Source organism: Lagenorhynchus albirostris, chromosome 3 (assembly GCF_949774975.1).
Source record: "Lagenorhynchus albirostris chromosome 3, mLagAlb1.1, whole genome shotgun sequence".
Classification (NCBI taxonomy): domain Eukaryota; kingdom Metazoa; phylum Chordata; class Mammalia; order Artiodactyla; family Delphinidae; genus Lagenorhynchus; species Lagenorhynchus albirostris.
In genome coordinates, this window is record NC_083097.1 from 57,708,790 (window position 1) to 57,736,463 (window position 27,674).

The window sequence follows — 27,674 nt, forward strand, 5'->3', positions numbered from 1 at the left end:
TATAAAACATAAAACAAATGAAAAATATGAAATACATCCTGGAAATAGTTTTTGTAAATGCTTTTTGTGGAAAGTTAAATTTCCACTTAAGGATTTTGTCCCCTTTTCTTTTGTTGAAACACTTGGGAATACCTGTGTGTGCAGACGGTTAATGAAAGAATTGCCCGCACAGGGGAATCCTTAGGTTTCGGGCTTGATTGCAGTGTCAGTGTGTTTAGGCTTGCTGAGTACCCAGTGGTTAATCCCTTGGAAGGGACTTTAGGGCAGTTAAGATTCTGGTTAGCTTTCATTGCCAGGCAGTACGAGCTCTATCAATTTATTGGGACAATTTGCTGTAACTTTTAGAGTGCCTAATTTGGAAGACATTTTTATGAAACATGGCCTCTTACTTCAGTCATGGGCAAGAAATCCAACAGAACTTATTCTTCTTATTCAATATGAGATTCTTCGGAAGAATACGTGTAAAGCATAGGAAAGAAGTGATGCAATCATATGCTGAATACGAGAGCCCGGGGTAAATAGTCTTTTGTTTCTTCATAACATTTAAAATAACAAACAAAAAATAGAATCAAGAGTGAAGTTAAAGGTGTCCAGAATTTTGAAGCAAACTTTGAGGAAGCGAGCTGGGCTTCATCCAGATTCTTGAGATTTATCTACCATTAGGTTTCTGCTGATCTAACTGAAGTAGACTTACCTACCCCCCAAGTGTCCAATGGGGGCTCCTCATTAGGGTTAACTCTTAGGAACATATTAACCCCAAAGTGACACTATTTGTTTCTGAGAAATTACAATTATTTTTAGCATATGATCTTTCAATGTCTAATTAGTTCCCTCAGAGCTACATGGGAACTTCACTTCAGAGCTTAAGCAAAGGGAAATAGAGTTTTATGCATGACTTGAATTCTGTGTATCTGAATAAGCAATGCACACTTTCTTTGAGCATGAATCCCACAAATATTTAATGAACATAGAGTCTGTACATTTTGTCCCCATCCTTTAACACATTTTTACACTTTATTTTGTAGAACAGTTTTAGATTTACAGAAAAGTTGCAAAGATGGTACAGAGAGTTCCCGTACACCCAGCCCCCTAGACTCCCCTAGTTTCCCTTATTATTAACATCATATATTATTATGGTATATTTGTTAAAATTAATGAACCAGTTTTGATACATTATTATTGACTAAAGTCCATCCTTTATTTAGATTTCCTTGGTTTTTATCTAGTTTCCTTCTTCTGTCCCAGGATACCATATTACATTCAGCTGTGTTTCCTTAGGCTCCCCTTGGCTGTGAGAGTTTCTCAGACTTATTTTTGATGATCTTGACATTTTTGAGGAATACTGGTCATGTATTCCATAGAATGTCCCTTTTTGGTAATTTTGGGGTGTTTTCTCTATCATTAAACTGAGGTTATGGGTTTGGGGAGGAAGACCACAGAGGCTAAGCGCCATTTCCATCACATTATATCAATAGCATATAATATCGGCATGACTTGTCAGTGTTGATGATGACCTTGATTACCTGGTAGAGCTAGCGTTTGTCAGGTTTCTCCACTGTAAAGTTACTCTTCCCCACTCCTCTTCCCATATCGTGTTCTTTGAAAGGAAGTCATGATGTGCAGCCCACACTTTAGGAATGAGGAGTTATCTGTATGCTTCCCTGTGGGCAAAGTGTCTAAAACTATTGGGAATTCTTCTCCATGGGAGATTTTTATCCCTCTCACTTATTTATTCAGTCATTTATGTCAGTATAAATTCATGGATATTTATTTTACACTTTGGGTAGTCATCTAGTACTACTTTATTCAGAGTGTTCTAGCTTTGGTGATGAGGGACTCTTTCAGTTGGCTTCTGTGTCCTTTCTACATATTCCTGTCATTGTGGGGTTTTATCTTAGGGTGGTGAATATTCTTTACGATACTGTAATGGTAGATACATGACACTGCATTTGTCAAAGCCCATAGAACTTTATGGCACAGAGAGGAAACGTCAGTGTGTGCAAATAAAAAATTAAGAGGTTGGAGGATCCTGTGATGGAATGCAAAATGTAGCAAAACAACCTAATTGTACTAAAAACTTTGGAAACAACCTCACTGTAGAGGATGGGAGCAGGGTACAGACCTCAGTAACTTTGGAAATGAGTAGAGTCTGTAAGAATAAAAGCAAAAGAAACTGTACATAAGCATGTCTTCTAGGTGAGAAAGTTGTTTCCCATAGGGGTACAGGTTAACATTTCTGATACCACTATTAATATATACTGGAAATAAGTCAATGGATGATGGAGAGTAGGTGTCAGGTTTTTCACTATTGGAGTGGGAGTTTACAGAGAAGCAAGGGGAGGAGGCCAGAATGATCCATGTGCTAATGAATGAGAGATGTGGACATCACTATGTACTCATGATTAGTTAAAATAGATACACATGGTTGCGTATGGAAATATTTGTAGGTACGTGTATATACCTAGGTTAGGACACACATATTTCATTGCTGTGTCAGTTGAGAGGGCCTAGAAGCAGCAATACTCCCGTAGCATATACAAGATGAGCCCACCCTTTAAAAAAAACCCAAACAAACAGGATTATCCATCACATTTCGTGTGAATTTCAGCTTCAGAACTGTAGGCTTGATTACACTTATATTAAAACGATTTAAATTCTCTGCTCTTTTAACTTATTTACATGTGAATGACCGTAAAAGTCTATAGAACAATAGGTTGAACTTTGATGTTAAAATTGATTTAAAAAAAAGTTTGTGAATAAGTCCATATCATGTAAGAAACTTTTTCCGAAGGTTTGGAAAAATTAAAATTGGAACATTATCAGAAAAAACTTCAAATGTAATCATAGATGTTGCTTCCCTAGGTGCCTCAGCTCTTCCTACTATGAAGAATTTTTTTTCTCCTCAGGCTGTAACAAGATACTTTCCTCCCCCTCCATCCTTTCTCTGTCCAGACTTATGGCCCATAACCTTGCTTCTTCCACCTCCAGGGACCCTTACATTTACTATCCACAGCTGCCTCTTCAGGAAAAATTCAAAATTCTTCATAATGTATCCTTCAGAAAAACTTAGTGAATTTGTCCTAATTCTTTCCTTTCAGGTTATGCCCAGGAACTTCAGTGTTTAAGACAAAAAGAGGTCCACCAAGGATCTTTATTTCCTTAAGAGAATCAGCTAAGTAGAACCTGTATCTGTAGCAATACTAAATGCTGGTGGAGGCTTTGACAACATAATTCTTTAATATGTTACTTTGGTCAGAAAATTTATTATTTTCCTATCCTGAAGTGTTTTTGAGAATTTTCTTCTCTTTTTGTATTACATGTGGGTATATCATAATACAGGTAATTTCATTTGTTGGACTTCTAGGTTGTGTCTGGGTTTTTTTCCCCCTTAGATAGTAGGATGACATAATGGGGCATATCAGAACTTTCGGAGGGGCATGCAGAGTTTTTGTTCAAATAAATCAAGGTAATTAAGGTAGATAAGAAGTAAAAAATATTCTTATTTTTAAAGTAAGGTGGTATTATGAATAGTGGCACCCTGGGTTTCTAATTTATGACCACCATTGTACCATGCTCCTACTTCATGTCTATTTTATGTGAATTCAACTTTATAGGCTCTATTAAAAAAATACAACAGGGAGGGGAGATAGGGAGAAAAATAATAATTTGAACCTCAGGTGGTTCTACACTCAGTGAGTGTAACAGCCCTGAGTGAGCATGAGGCTAGACGTGAATGTGCGCTTCCCTCCCTGGGGCTCACAGTGAGTGCATCTTACGCGTGGATGTGAGCTGTGCTTTTAAGACCTTTGTTTTCTGTAAAACATGGCCTCTCAGTGAAAGCCAACCATTTCTTTTTTTTTTTTTTTTTTTTGCGGTACACGGGCCACTCACTGTTGTGGCCTCTCCCGTTGCGGAGCACAGGCTCCGGGCGCACAGGCTCAGCGGCCATGGCTCACGGGTCCAGCCGCTCCGCGGCATGTGGGATCTTCCCAGACCGGGGCACAAACCCACGTCCCCTGCATTGGCAGGCGGACTCTCAGCCACTGCACCACCAGGGAAGCCCAAGCCAACCATTTCTTCTGGTGCCCTACAGAGGTAACGATGTTCTCCAGCAAAGAACTGTTTCTGTTGAACTTAGAGTGATGACATGGTGCCTTCTAAGAGGTTTTTGAGGAAGACTTTGATCATCTCTGACTTTCACCTAATGCTGGAACTTGAACTACATGAAATTGTCACTGTTTAGGCTGAAATTATCCAGGATAGGCTTGTCCTTGCATCATGGGTCCTGCTGCCTTTTGTCTGTATTTTTTTAAATTATTATTATTATTTTCCCCAAGAATCATGTTTAACAGTGTTAAAAACTGTAGTCTCTGGTGGTCAAACAATGGAGCAGAAAAGCAAAACAAATCCTCCTCTTTCTGTCTCAGTATGATTTCCTTGGAACTTCTTTTCATTTTGCCGTGTCTCTGTTTTGAAAATCAAGCTATTACTCTTGATATAAAGATAAGAATCTTTCAGTGTCTATAATATAGGAGAGAAATATAATGAAAGGGAAACTTTATTTACAGTTAACATTTAAATTAAAACTTAGTGAAAACGTATGTCCTTTACTGTTATAATCTCATTTGATCCTTACAACTCTTTGAAGTATAGATATCCCATTTTATAGGAAACAACTGAGGATCAGAAGGTATGAGTGACTTGGTGAGGACCACTAAGTAAATAAGTGACAGAGTCCAGATATATAGATCTTCCTTGACTTATGATGGGGTCATGCCCCAATAAAACCATCATAAGTTGAAAATATCATAAGTGAAAAATGCATTTAATAAATCTAACCTGCTGAGCATCCGCTTTCTATCCTGTTCCATTGATCTATCTTTCTGTTTTTGTGCCAGTACCATACCGTCTTGATAACTGTAGCTTTGTAGTATAGTCTGAAGTCAGGGAGCCTGATTCCTCCAGTTCCTTTTTTCGTTCTCAAGATTGCTTTAGCCTAGCATATTTTAAATGCTCAGAACACATCCATTAGCCTACAATTGGGCATCATCATCTAACACAAAGCATATTTTATAATAAAGTGTTGACTATCTCATAATTTATTGAATACGGTCATGAAACTGAAAAACAGAATGATTGTATGGGTACAGAATGGCTGTAAGCGTAGAGGGTGTTTACCCTCATGATCGTGTGGCTGACTGGGATCTGTACTCGCTGACACTGCTCGGCCTCATGACAGAGTGTCATAGGGCATATCGTCAGTCTGGGAAAAGATCAAAATTCAGAATTCCAAGTCCGGTTTCTACTGAATGCGTGTTGCTTCTGCACCATCGGTAAAGTCGAAAAATCCTAAGTTGAACCATCATAAGCCGGCCACCATCTATATATGTCTCCAAAATCCCGTACTTTTTCTTTTCAGCTTGAGTCTCCTTAAAAATACGAATGTAAAACACAGTTTTTGTCCTCAAGGAATTTTGGATCCCATTGGAGGATAAGAAAACTGTACAAGTACTGTAATTTAACTTGAAATATAAATACTCTTCTAAGGGGGTTCAGTTTTATCATTGTTGAGAGGTAGGTGACAGCATGTGTCCTGGATAATTGAGACTTTATGGAGGTTATTTTCTAAGTAAAGGATTTTCTAATTAGAGCGGGCACAGTAAGGCTGATGAAATCATTTACATTCTTATGTTGTCATGGTTGTATGATATCTGGTGAGAAAGTGGCCTTGGGGATATATCATTGAATTCTGCCAACTGCAATTGCAATCAGCCCGTCAGAGAAAGCAAAGAAACTAAGCCGTTGAATATGAATGAGATGTAAATAACATCTTGAATTAATTTAAATGCAATCACATTGACCCAATGCTGGGACAAACTCAATTACTGTAGAAAACAAGGAGGATAAATGACCCATATTCAGGAGAAATTCTTTGGTAAGAAAACGAGTTGGCCTAAAAAAAGACTGTCAACGCAATATTTGATACTCCACTTTTTATGTTAACTATGCACATTGCTGGTCAGTAAACTCAATTTATTCTTTAAACCATGTCAATAAATAATAAAGCAAGTGAGATTGGAAAGTCTCTTGTTGGGTTTCTCATGTGTACTGGTTGGGTAATTCTAGTAGTTTTATTGCCAGAATAATTTCTATATCAACAATCAGTTGATATGGAATTGGTCAACAAGGACTGTGCTTTGGGGATAATTAGATTGAGATGCACCTACCTGGCATCTCAACTCAAGAACTGCATTTTACAAAGTTCTTTCATATCTCTGCATTGTCCTGAAGGTCTTCTGACCTGTCTCTGACGCTTAAGAGAGGAGCAGCCCACTCCAGTAGTTTGTTGACCTGGGATTTATCCCAGGTTTAGTGGCTCTAAAACTTTAGTGGCTCTAAAACTTTCCTTTGCATGATAATGAGAAAGATAACAGTATTTCCTGACCCAGTACCTTCATTTCCAAATGGTGCTTGTCTACACTTGTGGAGGTTCCCTTCCTAGGGTCTCTGGACATCTCTCAGGCAGGCAAGAGTTCTGTGCACACCCCAAGTATTGTGTGGAGCCTTAGAGAACAAAGGGTTTTCTCCACCCAACAGTACTGCTGTTTGCAAACGTAGACACTGTTATGATGAATAAAATGCAAATATATATTTAAACACTTCACCAGAGTTCGCATAGCATTTTTTTTTGCTCAAGATACACACTTCAATTAGCAGATATTTACTAAAAATATTACAGCTGTCATATAAAGATTCTTCGTCTACGGGTTGGGACTTAACTGTGTAAATCATTCATTCGTTTAGCGGCTGCCTACAGTGTTCTAAGTTCTAAAACTGAGAATGAATGGAAACCCATTTACAAGATTTTATCTATTTTCTTATAGAAAGTTGTGTATGGACTAAAACTCTCTTATCTGATAGTAGAGTTGAGAGTAATTTTTCCTTACAGTTGCTCCAGCTGAGGAAGAAAAATATGTACTTATTCTTCAAATAAAAGGTCACAAAGTAGAGAATATATTTTTTGTTTTAATTTAGTTGTGATGCTTGTCATTACATAGCTTACAGCTGATCTACTTGTATGCTATATTTACATAGCAACCCATATGAACACAGAGGTGACGTATGTAATTCTGATTTCCTTCGCATCTAGCTGTACCCCTCACCCAACCCCAGCCCAATCAGACAGGATTAGCTATCAGGGAGCAGGTTACGCATCTGTTTTCTCACACAGCATGGCACGAGAGTGCCAACGATTTTTGAAATAATTGAAGTAAAGAGATGAATGTTAATTAAGACACATATTGTCATGTTCCAGGTCTGCAGAGTTGAAAGGATCCTCACACTGTTTCCACTCTCCTTTAGTTTATTTGGCTGTCAGATGCCCTCAAAACAAAATACAATACTTCTGTGAAAAGAAATGCTTACAAGAGACTCCCGTATGAGACTTGGGATCTACTTTTTTTCTGCTGCAGACCCTGGCTGCCGTGCTGGCCCATGTATCTGTGCGCCTGCCGGTGGGGGTTTAGAGAAGTAAGTTTGAGCAGTGTCAACGATTTATGGGGAGGCAGTAATGGGCTTCTACTGAATGCTAATTACTGACGAGTTGTTCAGGGAGACTGTAAGAACTGTGGGTTTGTGGTAAATTAGTCGCTAGCTCCATTGAGATGGACTGCGAGTTTAGATCAGAGCCCCAAAGGCGCCCAGCTCCTTGTGACGGATGGCCAGACTTGGTGACAATTGGAGAAAAAACGCCCCAATTGTGCTAAACGGTAAAGTGGATGACTTTACATGAATTTAATAAGTACAATTCTGGTTAAAAGTGAAAGCTTCCAAGCCCTTTTGGATTAAAAGGATGGGGAGACTGGATTGTTAAATGAATTATCAGAGTTGTTTTGGCTCTTAGATCTGAAAAGCTGCCAATGGTATGAAAGAATAGATTGCTCTGGAAAAATCCCTGCCCTGAGTATGACGGCCTTTATTTGTCTGTGTACTGGAGCTTTCTGGCTGTCCACACGCATAAACCTCAACCTTTATCTCATGCTGCACAGGGTGGCTTTTCTGAGAAATGATCCTCTAGCTCCCGACCAAAACAGGCGTCTGCATTGGGAGGGTTTTCTTGAGTCTCAGGCGGCTCTCTTTCAATTCGCGGTTACCTTTTTTTCTTCATTTCCATTCCCAGCAACGAGAAGAGAGTTAATGATTCATTTGCTCCCAGTGACCTTTTGAATAACTGGACTGCGGTGTACCAGTACCACTCTGAGCTGCTGTGCTCGCCTCCTTTTACTTTCCCAGTTTGACTTGCATATTTATAGCCTCCTTCTTGGTCTACATGCCTGAACGCCTGAAGGAAGCAAAACATTTATTGCCTCTCCCTCCCGGTGTTCGCAGCTTTCACCCAGCCCCATTCCTTCCTTTTACATCACACGGGAGACTCGCCTCCTGGCTGGGGATGTCCGAGTTCTTCCTGAGTCTCTGCTGTTGAATCTGTTGATTTCATCAAGACAAAAAGATGGATTCTGACTCGGACTCACCTTTTAACTACTCGTGGCCTTCCTTCCCCAAAATGAAGATTCGACGGAGGGCGTCCAAACAAGGTAGATCGCGCGATCTTTTATTACCCCCAGAGCCAAGCCAGGCATCTTCCTGTTCTTACCTTTCTTTTCCTCGTTGCTTTGCAAGACTCTTTCTGATAAGTGCATGTTTATACATGTCTTTATAAAACTCTTATAATATAAATATTTTATAGATAGACTTCTAAGGTAAACCTACTCATCCTTCTTGTGTTCCTTTCACTTTAAATCTTCCTTTGTGCTGTATTGTGCATGCGCTATTCCTTTAAAAAAAAAGAGGGGGGAGTTTAGTACAAGGTAAATGTTTCGGATTCATTTGCTCAGTTACCTTGGTGTTACCTTGACAATAAAGTGTCTTGTTGATTTAAATGTGTCTGGTCTTTGTGGGGTGTGCAGAGAACTATGCGTGCGCTTAGTACCGGGTGTCCGCTGCATTTGTGTTTTAGTTTTCAAGTGTGTGCTAATTAAAAAAATTTTTTTATACCTAACAAAATTCTTTCCTTTCTACTCTACTTTCTTGATTTTGTAGATGCTCTAAGGAAGGGATTTTAAGAAAGTAATTTCAATAAGAAAGCCTCTATTTCTCCAGGGGACGCAATCACATATTAAAAAGTTTATTAACGGTAATTACCAAGTATGCAAAACGCTTTACTGCCAAAGGCAGAAGAGCTATTTATTTGCAGCGTGATAATAATGGAGTGGCTTCACGCTGCTTATTCCCCCTCACCTGCAACCCACTCTTGTGGTGCAGGTCTTGGAAACCAAGGGACAAGTTGGTGTTAGGGAACAGTGGAGGTTCCCTGAGTATCTGGTGCACCATCCCCAGCAGATGGTGATTGTTGCCTTCTGTTTATCAAAACTAGAAAGGTAGTGAGTAGCCCTTTCTTGTGTTGTAGAGGGACTTTATGTGGTTATGTTTTTAGTTCCAACAGAAACATTTTTGTGAGCTTAGAAGCAGAAGAGGTGTTTCTGAAAGTGGGCCGCCTCTGTAGCTTTGTCCTGGGGGAGCAGAATTCTCTCTTGAGAACAGAATGACCAACCGTATCACCCTGTGCTTTACCTGGAGAAAAATGGAAGCTGGCGGTCGTCCCTGTACCTGTTTCATTTCAAGGCTTCTTTTTCCTTCTAAAATAAAATGGAGGGGTGTGTGTGTGTGCGCGCGCGCACGCGTGCGTGTGTGTTTGCTCTTGGCCTGGGATCAAGGCTGATTCCAGGAATACAGTGGGTTGACTCTCTAGGGATAGTAGAAAGCCTCGCCCTGAGCAAATCTCCCACGCTGTTCATTGCCATTCTTGAAATTCTATCACTGGGGACTTAACACATTTGTACAACATTCTACTTTCCTTATATTCTATTTTAAAATGTAATTGCTTCTTCTTTGGGGGTAAAGGGCCATGATATAAATGCAGCTTACCATTAATTGTTTCGGGGGGAGGGGAGGATCTATAGGGCGCACAAATGTGTGCATGTGAAAGCAAGCTCAGACTCAGATGGAAAATGGAGTAAAATGTTAATAATAGGTAAATCTGGGTAAAGAGGATGTATTGGTGTCCGTTGTGCTATTCTTATTCTTTCAACTTTTCTGGAAGTTTGAAATTGTTTCCAAATAATTTTTTAAAAACTTTTAAATGACTTCTGAGAGGGGAGATACACGAAGTCCTTAATTCCTTAGAGTGAATATTATTAGTTCTTGTACATGGAGAAATTCTTGAGGGCAGGTAGCAGTTCTGTAAGACTGCTAAATCTTTGTGCTAATTCTCATCCAGTTAAATTTGGGGAATAATCTGCTTTATATAGTTTTGTGTTTATATTGCCTGGCTAGCAGATTGGATGCCTATGTTGTAGGGAGGCCTCGTTAGGTAGCCTAACAGCCTGGAGAGATGTGGGATTAATGATTAGGAGGCCAGTGGAGAACCTTGAGAGTCCAGTGGAGTTGTAGGGAATGCGTTAATCACATTCTCCTTTGAAATCCAAAGCTGGAGCGCAGCCAGTTTGAACTACAGCAGAAAGTCATAACATAGCCATGTATAAATTAAACTCAATTCAAGTGAAAGCAGGTACCTGGGATTTGAAAATGATTAACTATTTGCCACTAATAAACAAAGGACAAGTGAAACTAAGATTGGTAGCAGAGAGCTGGGGATGGTCAGACTGTGTCCCATGCTTCCTTTGTCTGTTAAGTGATGACGACCTAGGTGTGAAGGGTGGGTTTGGTCACACTGTAATGTCAGCTGGACGGAATCCCAGAACCATAGACATTGCAGCCAAAAGGGCCTTAGAAATGACCGGGCCCAACCACCTCATTTTATAGGTGAGTATGATGGGGCCCAAAGAAGTGAAGTGATGGGGAATCATTTGAGTGTTCAGCGAACATGTCCAGAGTGCCAGGTGCTTCCTAGAGGGTGGGACGAAATCGTGAACCAGACGGATACTGTCCCTGCTTACAGGGACCTTAAGCATTTGGAATGGATCCTACCTCTCCCAGGATACAGATGTTCCACCTTCATATAGTAGAAGAAACACCAAGGAACCTGATTTTTTTCAGTTCCGTGGTTAGGTTGTGAAAAGCTGTGGTCTCTTGTCCCTTATTCTGTCAGTCTTTAAAACTAAGGTGGCTTGAGTTTCTTCCTTAGTCTTTCCTTCCTTCTAATCATCACCGACATCATTCTCAGGATGTGGGGTCTGGTCTCCTGGGAAATCGTGAAGGGGTGTCGAGGGCTTGGGATTTCTGGCTTATTAGCAAACCTTTCATTTTTGGTCAGAAATATTTTTTATCCTCTCTTCTTTTTTGTGTCCTGATCCTCCTTGTTAGTATTCTCTTTCTTTTAATATCCCCTCCTGCCTTATTATCACTGTTCTTTGATAGACACACATACACATTACTGGTTTGTTTCGAGAGGTGAAAACTTAGAGGGTTTGGTAATAAGAGGAAAATTGGATTAGCAGAAACCCATCAATACTTATATATTAACTAAAAACCACATCTACTACTTTCTTGAAACCCATCAATACTTATATGTTAACTAAAAACCACATCTACTACTTTCTTATCCTTATTCCCTCAGAAGGAAAGAGAAAAAGATCTCACTTAAAAGCAATGCCTTTGGAAATGACTGGTGTCTAGAGGGGAATGTGATGTAAGCAGAGGGTGAAAGCAGTTAAAACCAAACTACCCAAAATGTATTCCTGGGATCTCAAAGTCGCCCTTTGTCATATTGTGGGCAGCCCAGGACAGGCTGTACTGGAAACTGAGTGGTTAATGATTGGTGTGGGCCAGAATCCACGACTGTCCACTTCAAGGACTCCAGGAATGCCTGGATTTTTGTTTTGTTGGTTTCAGTAGGAGAGTCCATGAAGAAATTTAATATTTACTAATGAAAAATTTTTAAATATAGGGATTGGACTTCACCTAAGTTCCCCATAATTGTTGTCTTTAAAATGCATTTTTAGTATGAATCATCAGGTCCCAGAAAGTGTTGAGCTCTTCTTCTCTTTGTGCCTTTCATCCACTTATGCCATGTGTCTCATTCTCTCCTACTCCAGCTCATATCCATCATATGCCTCTGTAATGACACAAATGTGAAAGACTGCTTTTTTTTTTTTTTTGCTGATGCAAGAGGCGATGCCTATTTGAAAACTTAACAACCTTGAAGAGCTTAGATAGGACCAAACTTTCTGTAGTCATAGTCAAAATAACTAGTATGTATGTACTACTTTTTTAATCATAATAACCATTGTTTACTAAGCTGTGGTAGGTACTTTATACTTATAACATTTGATTCTCAAAATAACTCAAGATACTATCCCTGTTTTACAGTTGAGGAAACTGAGGTTTAAAGAGTTTTAAAGTTATGTCCAAGTCCATACCAAGAAATACAGGGAATAGAAAGCATGGTAAAATAAGGTGAATGGCATTCATTCGTTGTACACAAGGTGGTTTTCACATGTGTTATCTTATAAAAGACCTGTATATCAGGGGTCATCTTCATTTATTAGTTTGGGGCTCTGAGGCTCAGAGAAATGAGTTGCCCAAGATCAGGGCCAATAAATGCAGAGCCAGACCTGCAACAGGACATAGTCCTTGACTTTAAAGGTTTTGTTCTTCCCAGTGTGTTTCACCCCCTCTTAGTAGAGGTAAGGGATGGTGAATTCAATGGGTAGCTGTCTTTTTTTTTTTTTTTTTTTTTTGTGGTACGTGGGCCTCACTGTTGTGGCCTCTCCTGTTGCGGAGCACAGGCTTGGGACGCGCAGGCCCAGAGGCCATGGCTCACGGGCCCAGCCACTCCGCGGCATGGAGGATCTTCCCGGACCAGGGCACGAACCCGCGTCCCCTGCATCGGCAGGCGGACCCTCAACCACTGCGCCACCAGGGAAGCCCTGGGTAGCTGTCTTATATTCAAAAGGTGCCACTGTATCTCACCATCGTAGCTTCTCCCTGTCCTGTGCATCTTGGACTAGGAATAGAGGTGGCAGTGCACACTGGGGAAGTAAAATGTTAGTGCTATTCCTATGTCTTGTTACATCCACACGCATATGTATCTAGTACTGACACACATCGTTGGCTTGTGAGGGAAGAGATGAATGGATGACTGGAGCATTGGATAGTCGGGTGAGGGGCAGAAGAGGCAGGATGAACTGAGAAAAGGATGGTATGGGAGAGGTTCCAGTGTATCCTGGAAGCTTCCCAGGTTTGTCCCAGACAGAGAAAGATAAAGTCCGAGAGAGTGAGTGTGCTGGGAATGGAGATAAGAATCATGAGACCACTGTCTTGGTCTATCTCATGAGCTCATTTAGTGTTTGGAGAGCAGGTACCCAATCTGAAAAATAATCCCTGACCTGGTACGTATTAAAGGTATGATGACATTTCAGAAGGTTTAATAATTTTTAGAAGTGAGTTACTTTTGTCTCATGGACTTACTTGTTTTCTTCCTGTTTCCTGCCCTCCCTCCCTCCCTTCCTTTCTTTCAAGAAGTTTTATTAAATACATACACAGTTTCATGTGCATGTATGTATCCCATCTAGAAATTCCCCAAAGGATGCCTGAATACCATAGGAGGAGTAAGTCACTACAGAAATCCTTCTTAAGGAAGAGGAACATTTTCCTAAAGGTGATATAACCTACTAGGGTTTCGTTGACTCACAATGAAGACAGATAACCTCACGTGGAGCAGTTTCAATTTCAGACTCTGCCAGGAGGCCTACCTTTGTCAGCCTGGGAGAGGAGGCCCATTACAAGCCTGTTGCCAAACCACATAGCTACGTATTTGAAACTGACTTTTTCCCTTTATTTTGAGTTAGTTCAAATTCTTAGGCAAGATGCATTTCTGCATTAATTCCTGTCAGTGGAAAGGAGGCACTATTCTAATTTATCACCCCATGTTCAAGAGATTCCTGCCTACCACTCCGGTTTTGGGGAAGGACCAATGGTTGTTTGTTCAGATATATTAATTAAGGCAGAATGTGATAAGTCCAATAGGGGAGCTCAGGACAAATTACTGTCAAAGTTCAAGGTGAAGAGACCAGTTCATGTTGAGGGCATCATGAAAGGGATGTCAGTTCAATAGCCTGGGGTGAACTGGTGGGGTTTTAATAGACTGTCCTTCCAAGCAAATGGGCAGAGTCAGGCGTACATAGAGTGTATCAAGGTGATGGACGACAGCCCGGGCTTGTGTGCTGTTGATTCATGGGGCATGGAAACGTAGAAAGGGGCCAGATGTTAACTTGGCCTGGAGAGTTGGTTTTGTCTGCCTCACATTCTCTTGCCCTTCACTGGACAGCACACACATTCTTTAGTGGGCGGCCCCTCCACTGCTCTGGCCATGGGTCCAAATGATGCTGCCACCTTCTCATATGACCTTGCCTTCCTGGATGCGGTGGGGTGGGCTTCCCACCCAGGTAGCCCGATCACAACACTCCTCCTGCCTGGACACAGCTGTTGTCCCAGGGTGGGCACATGATCTCAACTTGGTAAATCAGTGTGTTTCCTTGGTATTCTTCAAACTGGAATTTGGAGGGAGATGTCTTCCTTCTTGGGTAGCAGCACTGGAAGGGTGGGAATGGAAGCTGTTAGCTGGGAGAAAGCAGTCTGTAGTAGGAGGAAATACTGCGCACGTGTACAGAGAAGCAGTCTTGTGGTAGGGTCCTCGTTCTAGTCCTTGGGGGCCTGTTGCTGCCAAGATGCCCCCCTCTCAAGGCTTGGATATCAAATTCCTTCAGTTTTGGAGTTGCCCTCACATGGCTTCAGTAAATCTTTCCCCTCCCCCTTTTACTTTTTGTTTAGCAAGTTCAGGTGACTATTTCTCCCTCTTCCAACTAGAAATCTCTAACTTGCCCTTTAAGATGCAGCTCGAGGATCCTTTTTCTGGAAGCCTCCCGTGAATTCCCTTGAGTTCATCGTTCTCTCCTTTGTGCCACTCTGGCTCATGTATATTTTTATAACAGCCCTCACATTACTGTATCACAACTATTATTTAGTGTCCCTCACCCCTAAGACACTGAATTCCTTGAAGGTGGAGCCTAGCTGACCTGTTTTCACATCTCCAATAGCTGGATCACAGAAAGCAGGCAGTAAGTAGTGGAAGTTTTACTACACTACACTCAGATGCTTTTCATTTTGCCTTTATTTCTTTATTTTGCCTTTATTTCTCTATTTTATCTATAACAGATCTGATCTTTCTTATGAAGTCCTACCCTCTAGACAGTGGGGACAGGAAAGGGTATATTTTAGTCTAACATAGAAAACTTGGTCCGATGCAATAATGAAAATAGTCATTTTTGGTAACTGCTCAGTCTTTTTAAGGAAAATATCTACTCTCTCAGATTTCTTCCTCCTCCTCTTCCTCCTTTCTTGCCAGGCTGGCATTGAATGTGATTTCCTGGTGAGGGTGGGGGGTAAGTTGGTGGTCGTGTGGAGGAGGCCCCAGGGTCCTCCTGGTCTCTGCCGCAGACCTGCTGACCTGAGCTCTTCCCTGAGGCACCATTGTTTTACTGAGTGTTCTGGCATCTGTGACCACAGTCCTGCAGCCGGATCCTCTCCCCGGTGTTGGTCGGGACCCAGGACTCTCCTCCACTGAGTTGGCCTCACCTTGGCTCTTACACTACAGAGACCTTGGAATCTCTGCCTCTGGCTGACGCGCTTCCCTAAGAACATCTGGTACGGGGCCCTTTCCTCTGCACCATGGTGGGCCTGTGGTCGGCCATGAGGACTCATCTCAGTCACTTCCTGTTCTTCTCAGAGGCCTGTGTGATATTGAGGATCCGTTCTCACCTCTCAGGCAACTGGGAACAGCCCAGGAATGCCTGCCCTGGCCCTGCTGCTTGCCCTTGCTCTCTCACCGAGGGTGCCTGGTGGTGGTTGTCCTTGTGATGGGGTGGGGCAGCCTGCAAGGTGACCTCCCTCAGAGTCCCGAATGGAAGGGAGAAAAGCCAGGCCACCCCCAGAGTAGCCCCCGACCTATCTCACACTGTTCCCTGCGGGCAGAGAAACCACGGGTCTTGTGCTTTTGGTCTCCGTTGCCCCTGCCAATGGAAAGCCCTGGTTAGGAATTGTAACAAATCTCCTATCCAGCTCTCATTCATGCTAACCTGCCCAAAGTTGCTCAGGCTAATGAAACAGTATTCAGGAACCAACCAGAAGTCGACGAGGAGAAAGGCAGAACAATTTGCAGCTGTGCCAGGCAGTGCTTTCCACTATTCACGTGTTCACTAATTCAAAATATTCTTTCACCCAAAATAAGGGAAAGGTATTTGAAAGCTGCTAACAGAGTAGATTTTAAAAGTTCTCATCACAAGAAAAAAAAATTGTAACTCTATGTGGTGATGGATGTTAACCAGACTTACTGTGATCATTTTGCAGCATATACAAGTATTGAATCATTATGTCGTACATCTGAAACTAATGTTATGTGTCAATTATACCTCAAAAAAAAAAAAAGAAAAAGAAAGAATTTACATTTCAGTGGAGAAGTCTCTATTGTGCTGGTGGAGTTCCTTGTCTGCAGTAGAACTCAGTTACTTTGGGGGATATTAAGGGGGGCAAAACACATGGCTCTAGGGCTAGGTGCAGGAGAATTGGAGCTCCTGGTGACTTTTGAAGTGGGCACAATCATATTAATGTGCCTGTGTCTTTCCGTAAGGTTATGCAGGATTCGAATTACTCATAGGGTTTCTTGTGATGATAGCATACAGAAGCACTGCCTCATCAGTTTGCCCATATATTTTGTCTACAGTCACCTGAAGCGGTCTTGTCCACGTTCTGCCACTTTCTCTGAAGTCTTTCACTTCTGTCCTGGTGTTTGTATAACGTGTTAGTTTCTTTCCCCTCAGCTTGCCCGTTTTTCCTTTCTGTAGACGAATTGGCTGCAGGCTTTGGAGAACTGCATCAAGAAGGAAAGGAATTGCTGATTAAATCGAATCACACCAAAGTCTACATACACACCACACATGACTGAACATCTCCTTGATAGCTTGGGGGTAGCAAGGGCAGAAGAAAGTTTACGTATTTGAGTCCTCCTTTCTCAAACATAAACATATGTCCTCTTGAAGGCTACTTTGTGCTACTATAATTAGGAATGAGGACCTGGAAAGGGTTGGGAGAAAATTGTAGCTGTTCTCTGAGCCTGTATTTTCTTTCCCTCTCTTCCTTCCTTCTCTTTGCCCACCTCCCTCGGTGCCTCCAGTGTATTATGAGGGAAAAGGCTTGTTTTCTTCTTCAATATTTTTGATAATTAGGTCTCTCAAAACAGCAGAAAGGACTTCTTTTAGGATCTGATTTTAGAGTGCCAAGTTGTAACTTCTTGTTTCGAAGGAGTTTTAAACTGCGGATCTGAGGAAGAGAACTGGAGAAACAGCGCTCACACCCAGCACTTGTGGAGTCCGTTCACTTGGTCCTCAGCTGTTACTGTTGTGAACAGGACTGGCTGAGAGGCCTGATCTCATCCCACGGCTTACTTTCCTCTTTTTACAGAATCCTAGGAGGGTGAGTTGAGTTCTGAGCTTGAATTGGACATTTGGATCCACGTTCGAGCCACTGTAGTTTGGTAGACAAAGGTTCCCTGGGTTCTCCCAGACACATCTTGGTGTGAACTAAAGTCTTCTGAGTAACATTAGCTTACACATGACCCACAGGAAATTCCTGAGCTGAGGCTAATCTTGGAATTTGGATGAATCCCCGTTGTAAAGTCCAGCTTAGAAGAGTAAGGCCAAGAGATGTTCCAGGCCAAGACTGATATCAGGAAAATCCTAGGGGAATTGTACAGGAAGAATAGGCAAGAAGAGAAATGACAGTGTACCCTGACAATGTGCATTTTCTTTTGTGAGGGCAGGTTTGTTCTTTCCTCTAGAGCACACTCGGACCATGGGGAGAAGGGACTATCTGTACATTTCAGAATTTGGCAAAGTGCTATTTGAATTTGGGAAATTGGGAGGTAATGAGCTGCAACGAGAAAGGATGTCTCTGTCAGCGCTGTGTTGCGTTCTGCTTCTATCGGTTAATAACGTCTGAGCGTGATCACCCTCCTTGGACCAGACCTTTCTTATCTACAAAATGAACATAATAATACCTCCTGTGGTTTTGGAGAGTAAGGTTAGCAGATGAGCAAAAACAATACTAGGTACTCTTGGGTAAAACATTTCCAGCTAATATGTTTACATGTGTATTATCTGATACGGTTATTTACTGATAACCTGTTTTGCATGAGCCCCTACAGCCGTTCTTTGACAATAGGAGGCAAGTTTTTAAACCATGACTTGTTTTTTTCCCCTTATTTTAGTTGTTAAAATGGTTATTAGAAATGTAGAAATTACAAACAGTAAAGTGTTGAAAGTAAAAACCACCTGTGCTCCGTCGCCTAGAGATAGCAGATAACATCTTAGTGTATCTTCCCAGTTTTTTCCTGGTTATCTTGCATATTGTTGTGTGGGTAACCCAGACGACATCGTGTATTTTCTGTTGCAGTCATATTCTGGCAGTAGATCTCCAGGGGCAGATAGCACAGGCCCAGGAAGTGAACGAATACACCGAGGCACAAGTCACACTGTAACCGATTAATGAAACCTCCTAATGGGAAAATACCAGGCATTGCTCAAATACCATTTTCTTTGGCTCAAAATAGGATACTCAGTAACTCCCATTATTAAATAAAGTACTTTGAACTACCTAGCAGAGTACCTGCCTATCTAGAGCTGCCGTTTACTAGTAATGTGACCTTGGGAAGTTAATAAAATAGCACCAGAGTTTCCTAATCTGTAAAATGGAAATAACAAATAGTACAGCTTTTATTGGGTTGTTTTGGGAATCAAACGAGTTAATACATAAAAATCATACAGTGCCTGGCTCATAGGAAGTGCTATATTTGTGATAGCTATAATAGTGATATTAACCAGTATAAGTACCCAATATGGTACAGGTGTCCAATAGATGCTTACTCTTCAAGTACCTAATAGTTTGCTTCTACTCTTTCCCTTTTTTTTTTCCTGATCATCTTCTTCCAGTACCTTTACTTTGCAAATCGGCCTGATCATCCCATTATTCCTTTAAAAGTAACCTACCTGCTATTTTATAAAGAGATTAAGAAGTAATATTCCTGGGCTACTGCTACAGAGGGTGTGTCAGATGGTGTCACACAGGAAGTGCTTAGCATCTGTGTGGTGGTTTGCCCGATGGGAGACTCTGTTTTCAGCTCAGACACCAATCAGGAACGTTACTTGTTCTCACAGCAGGGGCAAAATGAAACTCTCATCACTGAAATGTGGTAGACAACACAGTACAAAACACAGAGGTAACAGGCAAGAAGAGCCCAGAGCAGGAGGACAGCCTGGTGATTGGAGTCTTGGCAGGGGACCTCCTGGGGGATCGTCCATAATGACTGTAATTTGAGGATGTCAGAGATGGAGGCTGAGGGCCAGGTAGCATAGTGACTGGTAGTCAGTAGACACTCAGTAAATGTTGAAAAATAGAATGAGTGAGTAAATGGGCGAATGAATGAGAGAAATAAGGAAGTGACACTCCCATCACAGCCTGAAGTAGCACAAGAACAGCTGGGCAACAAGAAAACCTTCAGAATTGGAGGAAAGTTTACTAGACCAGAAGAGGATAGTTTCTTAGTTTTACCTGGTACAAAGTTTGTGTTCTTAATGAGCAAGTATTCACTCCTTTGGAGGATATTTATTGAGTATCTACTATGTACCTGACCTGGTTCTAGGCACTGGGGGAGTGAACAAAGCCTTCAAAGTCGTTCTTCTCCTGGAGGTTACATTCTAGTAGAAGGAATCAGACAATACACAATAAATGCATAATATGCTAGGTGATGTTATATGGTGTAGGAGAAAATAAGACAGGGCTTAGGGGGTTGCTATTTGATAGATATATATAATGGTCAGGGAGAGCCTCTTTGATGACATTTGAGTAGAGAGCTGAAGAAAGTAAGGGAGGGAGCAAGGCATCTGAGGATCCAGGAGAAAAGCAGTCCCGGTAGAACAGCAGGTGTAAATGGCCTGAGGCACAGAACAGCAAGGCCAACCTGGAAAGAGGAAAATAGGCAGCAGACTTCAGAGAGGTTGGTTGAGGGTGGAGGAGGGGCAGGTTATGTAATTGAGATATTTTGGTTATAATAAGAAATAATATTTGTAATAAGAACCTGCTGTCTAAAAAAAAAATAATAATAATATTTGGTCTTCATCCTTAGAATGTCCCAAGTGCTAAAAGTGATACAGGTGCTTTTGTTATGTTAATGAGGTGACTTTCGACCAAAAAGGATGGGGGCTGAAGATTGAGTTCAATCACCAATGGCTAAGATTTAATCAATCATGCCTATTTAATGGAGCCTCCGCAAAACCCCAAATGGACTGGGTTTGGGGAGCTTCCAGTTGGTGAACACGTGGAAGTGCTGCGGGACTGGCCTGCTAGGAGAGGGCATAGAAGCTCATCGATCTTTCCCAGTACCTTGCCCTATATACTTCTTCCATCTGGCTGTTTCTGAGTTAGATCCTTTTAGAATAAACTGGTGATCTGGTAAATGAAATGTTTATTTGAGGTCTCTGAGTCGGTCTAGCAGATTAATCAAAGCCGGGGAAGAAGTCGTGGGAACCTCAGAGTTTCGGCCAGTTGATCAGAAGTACTGGTGACTGAAGTCTGAAGTCCAAGGAGGGGCTTGTGGTAACCTCCAATCTGCAGCCAGTCAGAAGCACAGGTAACAACCTGAACCTGCAACTGACATCTGAAGTTGGTGGGGGGCGGTGGGCAGCTTGTAGGATTGAACCCTTAACCCGTGGAATCTGATGCTGTCTCCGGGTAGGTAGTGTCAGAGTTGAGCTGTAGGACGCTCAGCTGGTGTCCAAGGATTGCTTGAGTGTGTGGGAAACTCCCCCCAATATTGGAATGGGGGCCCAGGCAAGTTCACTTAGGCTCTGTAGGTTGTGCTAAAGCTTGGCTTTGACTCAGCGTGAGGTGGGAAGCCACTGGAGAATTGTGCAGAGGATGGCATGACTTGATTTCCTCTGTGAAAGGAGTGCGTTGTCTACGCCGTGGAGACTAGGACAGAGGAGCAGATGCAAGGTGACCGGTGAGGAGACAGTACCTTGTAATAGTCTTGGCAGGAAGGTGGTGGTGGTGTGCCCTGGGTGGTAGTGGAGGTGATGAGGAAAGGTCAGGTTCTGCATCTATTCAGTTGTGAGAGAGAACAGTCAGGGCAACTCCAAGAGTTGCTATTTATTGAGAGGAGCCAGGGTAGGAGGGAAAACGGAGAGTTGTGTTTGACACCTGTTGTGCTTAACCTGGCTTCTGCACAGCTCAGTGGAGATACCAAGGAGACAGTTGTATTCAGGGGAGAGGGCTGGGCTGGAGGTGAAAATTTGGGAGTCATCATTATATTATGGTACGTGATGCCACGTTTTCAGATGACCCGGGGAATGAGTGCAGAGAGAAAGAAAAGACGCTTGAGGATTAACCCTGGAGCACTGCAACTTGCCAAATCTAGAAGTCTAGGAAGACTGAGAAGGAAAGGCAGGAAGAGAGAGAGAGACAAAGGGGCAAAAGGGCGATCATCTGTATCGAAGGCTGCTGTAGGTCACACGAGGCATGAGGCCTGAGAACTGACTACCAGATTCTATAATAGGAGGGGCAGTGGTGACCGTGATGGGCGTGGGTTCAGTGCAGTGCTGGGAATTGAACTCTAAAGTCAGCCTTACCTGTTTTTGTGGTGGTTAGTCATTCTAGGTTTAAAACAAAACTGAATGAATGAAAGAGAGAAAGGGACACACGTACACACAAGAGAGATCTGAACCGAGAGGCCCTTTCCTGCCTTTCACAGCGAGAGCTTGGCACCCAGAGTGGACCAAACCAGGTCAGCAACAGGTTTGCAGAAGGCCGCCTTAGCCGCGTTTGTTTATGTCTGGGTGTGGGTCTCTTACATAACCAGGCAAGTAGGCCACGTTTTCCCTTAGCTTCTTGAGGGAGAGTTGGATTTCATTAGAAATCAGGTTGCAGAGGCCGTAGGCTGGTCGCTGCTATTAACTGTTTCCTGCCAGAGTTGGGATAGGTGTAAATGTCAGAGAACGGGGAGGCATCTGCCTTTCCCTGTCCTCCTTACTAGTACTAATTCTCCTTCCTTCTCTGGGTGAAATGTATTTACTTTCAGTTGTTTCTCTTGTGTCACCTAACTAGAGCGTCTATTACAGCAAGGAAATGCGAATGAAAATTTCTCCTTCAGGGAGTCCCTGTAGAGTTCCATATATCACATTACAGAGCAGTGAGAATAATGGGAGGGGGGAGAGATGGGGAATCCCCTCGGAGTTACTGTTTATCCTCTAAGCATTCTGCAGGGAGAACCTGGCCGGAGTCCACTTCATCATGTTAGAATGTCGTAGTTTCTGAAATAGTCCCTTTGTTCTTGAGAAATGCTGTCTCTGATTGTCTGACTTTATGCTTTGTTCGTCCCACTCTTATCATCTCTCCCATTTCCTAAGGATCTCATCCTTACATCCTTGGAGGTAAATTTTATGGGCAGGTTGGCTTTGTTTTTTGGTGACTTTGTTCAGGATGGACTTTTCAAAGTTTCTTAACATTAGCTGAGTCTGAAATAAGAGTGAAACATTTTAAAAGCTCTTCGTGTAGTAAATGGAATGTTTTGTGCATTCCAGTTGCCTTGGGTTAATTTTAAATGTGAAAAGTTATAACCAAAGTTGAAATCTTTTTTTTTAAGAAGCAAAACTACATGAAAGTATCAAAACTATACAACCTCATTTACTTGTATAATAATAGCAAGAATTTACATAGTGCTTACTTTGTGTCAGATTAAAATCCTTCTTTGTGTCAGATTGTGTTCTAATCACTTAAAACGTTAAACAATTTAATCCATACAACAATTCTATGAGAGAGAAGTATTATCATTCCTATTTTATAGATCAGGTAATGGAGGTACAGAGAGGTTAGGTAACTTGCCCAAAGTCACCCAAGCTAATAGAGGGTGGAATAGCGCTTTGAATCCAAGCATTCCAGGACCCTTGCTCTCAATTACTGCAATACATTGCTCTTCACTAATTTAAAATTGACAGCTACTGGATGGGAGTTGAGTTTTAGTTACTTTTTTACCATGTCTGAAATATGGGTTTACCAAATATTAAAAATTCATACTATCAACAAAACTGTAAGATTAGATTTTGCTTAGCTTTTTGCTAAGACAAACTATTTACAAAACAGCATTCCTTTAAGACAAAGAGCTGATTTTTTTATTGCAAATTAATTCTATATGGTCGTTGACGAAACACCTGAAGGACATTTTTTTTGGGCGGGGGGGGGCAATACTTTTTCACTTAATTTGCTACTAAATGGTTACATATGGAAGTAATGAAATCCTATATCTTGAAACTCTTGAAAAGATCAGTTTTATTTTTTTTAATGAAACCGTTGTGCTTTTTCTTTGCGCTGAAGCACAGTAGAGCGTTAACCACTTTAATATACGTAGCTGATGTTTATTTGAAGGTACTTTTTAAGACTTACTTTCTTTCCACAATAAATCTTATTCTGCTGGTTTGAAGCCCGTTATTTGCAGTGACTAATGTTGAAGTTAATAAAGGAGTGGAAGTCTAGTAAGTCTGTGTCACCTTTTGGTTGCTGGTCTGTGTTCACTTTTAGATCCTATTATTTTTCGGTGCCTTTTGGCAAGTGGAAGCTATGGATGCTCCAGAGAGTTACACTGCACAAGATTTGGGGGCCAGTTTTATAAATAGTTACAATGAGTGACTCAGAAAATCTACATGGCAGGTTTGGGATGACAGATCTAGAGAAAAGGAAGATTTTCCCTTCTCACTACTATCTTAAGGTTTTGTACAGTTGTGTCCTCCCCCCAACAAGACTTACTGTCATTACCTAAGTAACAGGATGAGGACAGGGTCTAGGCAAGTTATCCATAGTGTAGGGTGAATTCTTCTGGGCATTGTTGATCTTGGAGATGGTGTCCCAGCCTAACACTAGATGACATTGAGTCACATAGTAAGGCAGGTATTTCCTTTTCCATTTTCTTTTGACCTTCTGATTCAAGGAGGAAGTCAGTTGGCACCATCGCCTCTTTAACACCTCTCAAATCCTTCAGACTCTTCCTTTATGACAGAGAAAAGGCCCTGTAGACTTTCAGCTTTGAGACAAAACTGTGTTTAGTCAGAATGTAGTTTATTGTTTTGTGTTCCCTTGTTTTAGTATGTATAATTCCCTTCTGCTTTTGACAGGAAATACTGGCTTTCTGTTTACAGTGAGAATAAGGTATTTCTATGAAAATTAATTTTTTTTCAAAGGAAAATGGTGAGTCAATCTAAAAACTACTAGAGAATATAATATAGGGGTGATCTATAGATATGGCAAAACTGAATTTGGTAGAGGAATAACAAAATCTTGGGAAATACTGGTCTAATATCTGCTATGGTTAATTTTATAGAGATCTACAGTCTCTTCTTTGAAACTCTTGGGACCACATTTGTTTTGGAATTCAGAATTTTCAGATCTTATTGGCATAGTGCTTATGTATGATATGACTTGCATAGTATACACTAGGGCAGTGCCGTCATCTAGCATGGTAGTATTTCTGCAACAAAATGTATGAATGTTCATACCAAGTGGGGTAAATAGGGATTCTCCAGGGCCCCATGTGAGTTCAGGTCAGGCCAACAAATATATTTTTGAACCAAACTTAAGAAAAAAGTTTTGATTTTCAGAGATATCTAGATTTCAAAATCACAGATAAGAGATTATAGGTCTTTGTAAAAAAATTCCATCATTTTCTAAAACACTGATCAAATTAATCATGCAGAAAACAAATTAGACCCCAACTTGGTCCAAGTAACTCTACCATCTTTAAGTTTATTTAACTGCTTGTGTATGATCTCCTTATAGATTCTGATCTGCTATATCGGGCTAGGTAGATTTGTTTGTGGAAGAAAAAGTTGAATCCGAGTGACTTTTACCTGTGTATGTGAAAAAGGAAGTAGTTCATCGTCCTGCTCATCCTGGAGATATAAGGGTCAGTGCTGAACACAGAACTTGCTCTCTTGGTAATTAAGAACTTGGATATTGGGTAACTGGCCAATACATTCACTGGTGCCAGAAAATTTGGAGTAATATTTCATCTAATTCTATGTTCTTTTTTTTTTTTTTGCTGTACGCGGGCCTCTCACTGTTGTGGCCTCTCCCGTTGCGGAGCATAGGCTCCGGACGTGCAGGCTCAACGGCCACAGCTCACGGGCCCAGCTGCTCCGCGGCATGTGGGATCTTCCCGGAATGGGGCACGAACCCGTGTCCCCTGCATTGGCCAGGCGGACTCTCAACCACTGCGCCACCAGGGAAGCCCTAGTTCTATGTTCTTAAAATCCATCAAATGTTTGCAATTGTTTTGTTGAGTATATTGTTAGTTCTTAAGATGGTCTAGTTCTCAATGAAGTCTTAATTTAGCCATGATCAAAATGGTTAAAAAGGGGCACAACCAACCTCCCAAGCCAGCTGTTTTATAGTCTGTGAACTTAAGATGTTGTAGAGCAGTTAAGCTGGATTAATTACAGTTCAGAGGGCAATGTTGAGTTATTTATGATTGTTTTTCAAACATGCTGGAAAATGATAAATGAGCAAGTATTTTCTTCAGAACACATTGGGCTTGTCAGATTCTTGATTTATACCTTTTAGAACATGCTTTTATTTTTTGTAATTAGAATGAAAATATATAGTAATTGATCATAAAAATTATACTTATGAAGTATTTATGGGCTATGTATGTTATATTGCTAACTATTTAAATAAATTGATAAAATGAGACACTATAAACAATGTTTTCCTTTTACATTGTATATTTCCTCAAGAAGCTTAATTAAATCTCACTTGACTGTTCTGTGGAGAAGAGGTATACTTAGATGTAGAATCTGAGGCCTGGGCCATTTGGCTCATACGTATTTGTATGTAAATTTTATAATGTCATCTAGGACTTTCCAGGAAAGAATAGAGTTTTTTACTCCTGTTACACTAGCGCAACAGTTATTAATGTTTTTCCATTTCTTGACTCATTCCCACAGGCTTACCTGGATTTTAAGCCATGACATAAATAAGACAGGTGGTAGGATTAGTGCCATTTCTGATGGAATAGACGTAACACTATCCCTTTTGTACCTACTCAAGAAAACGTACTGGAATGTCAGTGAGGGTGACGTTTGCTGTGGATATAACTTTCAGTCTACCCTAGTAAAGTCATTTACAGATATTAAGAATCTCTTATTAGTATAATATACTATGATTAGTATTAATAACCTTATACCTCACACTGAAAACAGTAAAATCACCATTAATAATAACAAAACATAAAATATAATAGTGACTATTTATTGAGCAGTTGCTGAGTGCTAGGCATGTGTTAAGTGCTTTGCATATCTGAACTCATTTAATCCTTATAACTGCACTATGAAGAAAGCATAATAATTATCTGCTTTTACGGATGAGAAAACTCTGTAAAGGTATTTGGAGATCAAGTAAGTTAGCCCGAGTCACAAGAAATGAGGCATTCTGGCTCGACTGTGTTTTATTACCTTCAACTTTATGTTCCCCACAAATACAGTAGCATCTCAACTCTCTGGGACTCAACTTTGAGCAACTTCATCTGTTTGGAACAAACCTGAGAACGTGGGAAGCAAGCAAAAACATTTCTGTAGTTGAAATAGGAGCAAAACTCTTTCTGAATGAGATTATGCATATTCAGCAGGCAGTGAACTGCTGGACTGTGTCCTATCTTGGGTCCTTTAGTAAAGGGTCTGGAGTCTGAACACTTCAGTGGAGTCCGAGGCTCACAGTATGATCACTAATGCTTCCACATTATTAAGTGAAACGAGTTTTAGTTTAGTGTTAGGAATTGAAGGCTAAAAACCTAATTGATTTTTATGTGCATCTCTCATGATTGGAAAAATACTGCTTGAAATGGGCACATATTCGTTTATCTAGAGCTATTCATTTGCAGTGTTGATCTTAATATGTGAAGACAGCAAAATGCCATCTTGATTTTTTTCTTGTGGTTTGATTAAGAAGGTAAAGCTTAACTGTAAAATAAATTCCTACTACTTTATTTGTCCTGTTTTCATTTTTCCTCTAGATCGTTCCTTTGATGTCCTCAAAAAATCCAAGCATCCCCCAACGTTCCTTGCTGCTGACCGGCTTTCTGACATGCTGAATGGCGGTGATGAAGTCTATGCTAACTGCATGGTGATAGATCAGGTAAGGTGTGAGTGATGTTACTAGGGGGATCTGCCCTCTTTTCAAAACCTGAGCATGTGAGAAATACATTCCGCATCGCTGTGTTCCTCTGAAAATTTCCGCCTAAGCGCAGCCCAGGTGATGTTGCTGTGAAATCTCGCCATATGAGCATTTAATGTAGGTCCTTCCTTCAGAACACAGCACACCGTAGCTCCCACCGAGAAGCACTGTGGGAGGAGTCTTAGGACACCGTTCAAGGAGAAGAGTGTGAGGGCTCATCCATGAGGCCAAAACTGGAAATGACATTTGGGAGACCAATTTCTTCTCTGACCTGATGAAGCAGTATTCATATTCAAATCCAGCAAACACTGAGAGCCAGAGCTTGATGTCAG

The 27,674-nt window shown here is 41.3% G+C and overlaps 1 protein-coding gene across 1 annotated transcript in view; it reads left to right on the forward strand.

Annotated features, from left to right (window-relative positions):
- The window catches only part of ARHGEF28 (Rho guanine nucleotide exchange factor 28), a 310,128-nt gene that overhangs the window by 169,124 nt on the left and 113,330 nt on the right, over positions 1 to 27,674 (forward strand). The window contains 1 exon segment of the mRNA XM_060143115.1: positions 27,182 to 27,303. Coding sequence (XP_059999098.1) covers positions 27,182 to 27,303 — 122 coding nt within the window.